The sequence below is a fragment of the Phalaenopsis equestris genome, unplaced genomic scaffold, assembly GCF_001263595.1.
Source record: "Phalaenopsis equestris unplaced genomic scaffold, ASM126359v1 Scaffold000054, whole genome shotgun sequence".
In the NCBI taxonomy this organism is placed as follows: Eukaryota; Viridiplantae; Streptophyta; class Magnoliopsida; order Asparagales; family Orchidaceae; genus Phalaenopsis; species Phalaenopsis equestris.
This window is the reverse complement of record NW_018164496.1, coordinates 65,507-72,003: the sequence shown is the minus strand read 5'-3', so window position 1 is coordinate 72,003 and position 6,497 is coordinate 65,507. Positions and strand designations below refer to the sequence as shown.

The 6,497-nt window shown below is 33.6% G+C and overlaps 1 protein-coding gene across 1 annotated transcript in view; it reads right to left on the bottom strand.

Annotated features, from left to right (window-relative positions):
- LOC110019242 (histone acetyltransferase HAC1-like) overlaps nt 1–6,232 on the bottom strand; it is a 28,897-nt gene extending 22,665 nt beyond the window's left edge. Inside the window, exons 1-5 of the mRNA XM_020716834.1 lie at nt 6,102–6,232; nt 5,802–6,035; nt 3,296–3,457; nt 3,125–3,211; nt 1,333–3,011 (exon numbers count right to left, since the gene is read on the bottom strand). Coding sequence (XP_020572493.1) covers nt 1,333–3,011; nt 3,125–3,211; nt 3,296–3,449 — 1,920 coding nt within the window. The 5' untranslated portion in view covers nt 3,450–3,457; nt 5,802–6,035; nt 6,102–6,232. The remainder of the gene's footprint in view (nt 1–1,332; nt 3,012–3,124; nt 3,212–3,295; nt 3,458–5,801; nt 6,036–6,101) is intronic.
- Nucleotides 6,233–6,497: the final 265 nt, after the last annotated feature.

Genomic DNA, 6,497 nt, shown 5'->3' with positions numbered 1-6,497 from the left:
TATATATATATATATATATATATATCATCTTCCTCAATTCAAGTGAAAATTTGACATTTATACTTTCAAATTTCTAATAGATTAATTTGACTTGGTCAAGCCCGGTAATTTTTTTCCCTTTCCAAAGTCTTTTCACGTAAAAAATACGGCTGTTTATTAAATTTTATCTATGTTTGTCCTAAAAAAGTATAATTTTAAGGCTTTGTTGTTGTTGTATGTTTGTCCCAAAAAAGTATACTGAGCTAAGGCTTAAGATTATTCTGACGGTGAGCATTTTTTGCTACATAATAACAACATTATTAGAAAAATAAATAAAAATTCCTATAAGTTCGACCTTCCCACAAAAGTTTTGATCTCATTACTTTTCAAAATGGCATACATAACGCTGTGTATATATGGACTTTCTCTTTTTTAATGATATTTCTTAGCAACTTGTCAGCCCCTCTCCCCTTTGTCTCCTCATCATATATTAAGCATGAAATACTTACTTGAAACTTACATTTAACACTTCAATTTCTCCACAATAATTACTCTATTTTCCCTTTCCATTACCATTATTTGGCCACCTCTCCCTCAAAAACTTCTCTCTTATGCTAAATACCAATGGAATGGCTTATATAATTTTTGTTAAAGGCAAACTGCTGAAACTCTCTAGGTGCTTTTCCATATTCAAGCAAGGAATACTTGAGTGTGTGTGTGTGCCCCTCGTAAAAGGACCTCCAAGGAATGAAAAATTGGTAGAGAAAAGGATCAATGGTAGAGGACCTGAAAGTTATCTTCCATATCATAACTATGCCTCCTGGTTTTGATTAAACCTCCTCCATAAAAATATTGCAGTATTATCATAATTCATTATTCACTTTAAGCGTTATTTTCTATCATATTTTATCACTCACTGTTTCACAAAATTAAAAAAAAATCACTATATTGGGCTTACTTCGTGAATCTTCAATTAACAGCTAGACATAACGTTAACTGGTTTTAACTAAAAGGAACGGTGAAAGTTCATGCTTCATACTCAAGCATACCATTTCATCTTAAATTTTAAATTTTAAATGCCTGAACTAATTACAGTGATGGTAAAAGAGAAACAAGAAACTAAACTCACCACATGCAAAAAAGGCAAAGCCAAAATTCAAAATAAAGAGTAAGTTTGTCCTCTTTTATAATAACGAATAACGAATAATGAATTCTTAAGGTAGCAGTTTAGCAAACACATATGCAGTCAATGTATCAGCTCATTCTTATATATATATATATATATATATATATATATATATATATATATATATATAAGCCAAGTTCAATCTAACTCAGAGATTAATTGCTAACCGGATTGATGGATTGCCTGAGATTACTGATATGCACCCTTAGTTCCTCGGGTGGAAACAAATTAGGTAAAGAAATAGCCCTTTCTGTTTCCTTTCTCAACTCTGGACCTCCTAAAGAACAAGTAGTATCATGGCTAGCCTCCGCCTCAGCTTCACAACATTTTTGCATGATGTGTGGTTCACTTTGTGTAGCAATCCCTTCTGCATAAACAGGATTAACACTTTGCTGGACTTCCATAGCACAGCTCAAACCAACAAATTTGGGCTCAGGATATTTCATTTTACTTGCACTTAAAATACTTTCAGAACAATTGTGTTCACCCTTCAAAGTCTCATCTATAGAATTTAAAGATGCTTCCAGTACTTCACATTGTACGTGAGGCACAAGTGGAGTTAAGCCTTCATTGGAATCATGACTTCCAGATAGTTTCCTTTTCAGTCCAATTCCCTCAACTACAGAGTCCTCAGATGTTATCAATTTTTTTCTTTCATAGATAGCTTCCTGGGAAGATGGATTGGTACTCTCAGGAAATGACAATTCTTCAAAATTTTCCACTTTGCAAGGAAGAGAGCAAGGTGTTTGCATATTTTGCAGTCTGCCTTCAACAATAACATTATCTGAACCATCGGTTTTGGTCTCTTGCAAAAGGTTGCAAGCAAAATTCAGATTTTTAACTTCAGCCTCAAAAAGCTTCCCTTTATTTGCCATTGAGAGGGTTTTGGATTGATTAATTTCCATTCTCGTATACTCAAAAATAGAATTTAAGGTTTCAACTTTTTGGCTTTGTGAAAAATGTGTTTGTGTAGCATGTTCAATATCTGTCAATTCTGAAGCAAAGCTTGTAGAAGGAGACGGTTCCTGACATTTCATCGCAGGTTTTATAGATTGCTGATCATAATCTGATGTAACAATACTAGTTCTGACCTTTGTGCTTCCTGAATTGAGCCCCTGAAAATCACCTGGCCTTACTTTAGCTGGAGGGCATATAAGGCAATCACTACTACAGCATTCTTCATAATGTTTAAAATACATCTTGTATCCAGCACACGATTGTTCACATAGATTGTTGCGACAATTACAACAGTGGTTATATAACATTTTCATGTACTTACAACCAACGCGATTGCAACCATCCACACAACCAAATGCATGATTACATAGATACAAAAGAGATTGAAGCTTCACAACTTCCCTTCTCATTGGGTTAGATTCACAATTAGCAGCAAGCCTATTAGATTGAAGATCCTTAGCAGGCAAGGGAGACTGCATCCCATTCTGCTGTGTCTGAGGCAAAGGCATCCAAGTCCTGTTCTGACTTGACATGTTAATAGGAACATTTGAAAGGTCTTCTTTCTTGTACGGAGAAGAAAATAGTTTGTTTCCAACGTAATGTCCTTCCTTTTGACATGACAGGAATGGATTTGAATCCCAATAAGGTTTATTAGATAAATGGAATGGGGTTTGTGTTCCTCCCATAGGAGGCCTGCATTGCGAACGAGAAAGGCAACCTGATGTATTTAAAAACTGAAATTGACCCTGCACGTTCGAAGAAGGAAAAGAAGACCTCGAATTTGCAATCATGTCAGAGCCGAGAATCAAAGGATTCATATTCCGATTGGTTGAAGTCGAAATACATGATGATGCAGGCATGCCTACATCTAGCATAAAATGTTCATTATCTGCAGCAAAAGTCAAGTCAATTTTACTTGTAATGAATACCTAGAGGAAACAGCAATAGAGTTAATGGGTTGTTCAGAAAAAATCTCAAGTTCAAAAACACCAAGATAAGTACCTGCCCAATTTGGAGAGCTTACGGTGTTTCCAGAGCTATTTAGCGCAGAATTGGCGATATAACTATGGCGTGTGTTTGGTTGATATCCTGAAAACTTCAACCATTACATATAAAAATGGAAAAACTTCATAAAATTAAAGGAAAAGGAATTTTTCAGCGTACGGGACTCACGTTGGGTAACCAAGAAGTCAGCCATTGAGCCAGTCAACGAGGTCTCATTCGATAAGGGATTCCACGCAGCACTAGATGGTTCCTTTTCAAACGGAAGAGAAACTATTGAGCAACTAGGACGAAAGGAATCTAGACAGCGAGTTCCAAATGACATTTTTTAACCTGTATCATGGATTCCATTGACAAAGACAAGGCACAGTGGGTTAAAGGTTAAAGACTCAATTCAAGCATTTTAAGGTTAAAACAATTTAACGATCCACTCCATTATTCTGTATGCAAGTCCAAGACTATGTAATGCATCCATAAATGAAAGATAAGAAAGCAAACTTATAACTACAAAGAAAGGATATTTGGCATATCCGATCTTCAACATTTTTTTCAAGCATTCAAACCTTGGATCTCTAGAGTTCAAGACAAGACCAGTCGGATACATTATTATTTGTATCATAAGCTATCAATTCAACAGGAATGGATTATTTTACAGTCCAAATTTGAAGTCACTTTGAGATTCATTATGATCTACTTCCTGCCAAGCTAATTCTTAAGATATGACATGCTGCTTCCACACAAGACCTTAGCAAAAAAAATTAGCATTAAATTAGTTTCCAGTTGACATTGTTATAAACGATTTTATTCAGATTCAAATGTCAACCACAATAAACTACTTCAATCAAGATCCACAGGAAGCAACGGCAGTATTGTCAAATAAATTTATCATTAAGAAACCTTTTTTTTACAAATGATAGATTTCTTGGCATATGGTATTTGAGCAAAACAAAAAACTGAGTCAATTAGTCATAAATCTCTAAACTGGTGGCTCTAACCAGCAATGACAGTTTTAAGTTCATACTTCAGCGAATAACACGAACAAGACAATAGAATAGAACCCTAAATTTTTTGAATTATAAGAACGTTGTTGAGAATGGCCAACTCAAAATTTATTTCATTGTAGAAGAAATGCTTTAATATATTTTCAAACTAAATCCTAAAAATTGTTTGGCATGTTAGTAACTAATCTCTGCATTAATTTTCTTACTCTCTTATTCGTTATCTAGGGTATATTTTTCTTCTATTAATACCATTTGCCCTTTTTTAATGGTGTTTTCGTACAACTTTTATGCTAGATATGCTACCTATTGTAAGTCATGATTTATGATGAGTTTGGATTTGGCAAGATTAATCAGAGCATTGTTGTTTACTCTAAGTGAATGCTATGCACTTTTGGAGCATTTGTGTTAAATTGCAAAATAAAAAAAATAAATAAACATGGAGCTGTCTATCAAAGCATAAATTTAGTTTTTCCTCAATGAACTTACAAATGAAAATAAGTATTAACTTAAGCACCTCCTTGACCTTCATCAAACTTTCAATATAAGCCATATTGAGCATAAATAGCATGATTAAAAACAGATCTTTGACTGATATGCCACGTCAAAAACTTATGCACTTATATCCAACTATGTTGAACTCAATCGATAACCTAAATGGTCCAAAACTGAAACAGCAACTTTTTCACCTTAGTCATGGACTGACATATTATTCCTTCTGTATCAATGCTTTTAAGAGTTTTGTTGACAAACTTGTATATTAAGCTTTTTTAAGAACATTTTCTTTATATAATAAACATCACTTAAAAGAAGTATAAATTAAAGTTTTTTATTTCTGTGAACAGTATCTAGAGAATTATTGGTGTTGAAGTTTTCAAATTATATGGTTTATTACTCTAGCACAGCTAAAATTTACACTGTTATCTCATACTATGGCACAGTTGTATCCAAGATTGTAAAAATTGGACTACATATCGAACCAGAAGAAGGAAATATTCAAGGTTTGATGGTTCAATTAGGGTTGAAATTAAAATTGAACTGGATGACGCAATAAATATTTAAATTATTTTAATATAATTTAAATAATAGAATGATGAAACATTAAGTTCCTTTTGATTGCTTCAAAAAAATTTATATTTTTATTTAAGATAACGCTTTTGAATACTTTAAATAATATTCTAAATAAAATATTTAAAACATGATATTATCTATATTTTTAATTTAAATATCTTGTCTTTGATCATCTCATCCAAATAAAAAATATTAAAATTGAACAATATTTGAACCGGCCGGTTCTTTAAAAACCAGACCGGTTGAGTGGTTCGTCGGTTCAACCTCAGATTTAACCAATTTAGTCTTGGTTCTACGCAAAAATGATTCTAAGCTCGGACCAAACTGATTGAATAACCGGTTCACAGTTGAACCAATTGAACCGGCCTGTCTGATCCGATTTTTAAAATCATGGTTGTATCACCATTTTCCTGTTCCATTATAACCTAAATGATGAAGATTTTTGTGTACAAACAAACGTTAGTAAATCCTACCAAATTTTCCATTACAGCACAACTGCCAGCATTTAAAATGTGGATCAAGTCAAAGACAAACTTTGTAAGGGCATATAATCTCATGCTCACGTTCAAACCAAACGAAAGAAAAAAAAAAAATTGAAGCCAAGGTACCTGCAATAGCGGTCCACGGTGAGACGGTGGCGAACAGCCATTTAGACGGCGGCGAAAAGATGGTGAGACACCATGGCGAGCGAGCGGCAAGGGAATGAATGGGCCATTTGGTAGCCGGTTTTAAGCAGGGTTTAAGCTAAATCTTGCCAAACGGAAAAACTGCTCGTTAAATCCTGAGCTCCCGTGAATCCCAAATTAAGGCCGATTGGAGATAAATCCGGTATTTACTAAATGCTGTGAATTGACGGATTTAGTAAATCAGTTGCGAGAGAAGAGGAAGAATGACGCTAACGGGCTTACCTTCCTCTGTTATCCACGATCCCGTGTTGCCTTCCAAGCTAATGGCGGCTGAGATGTTTGGGCGAAACCGTCAGAGTGGAGGACGTGGGGGAAGGAGGGGGATTTCGGGCAGAGCGGAAGAGGGAGAGAGATATGTTCGTGGATTTAATTTTTTTTTTAGTTAATTTTGTCAATTTAATTGATAAATAATTAATAATATATTTATATATTACAAATTATTTATTATTAGATAAATTTAAATGTAATTACTTAATATTTAAGTAATGAATAAAAATATATTTTCAATTTTATATTATTTAATAAAATTCTATGTAATTGCTAATTTATTTTATGTAACTAATAATTAATTAGTTATTGATTAATGTTAAATTATTGCCTAGGTAATTAGTTTGCAAT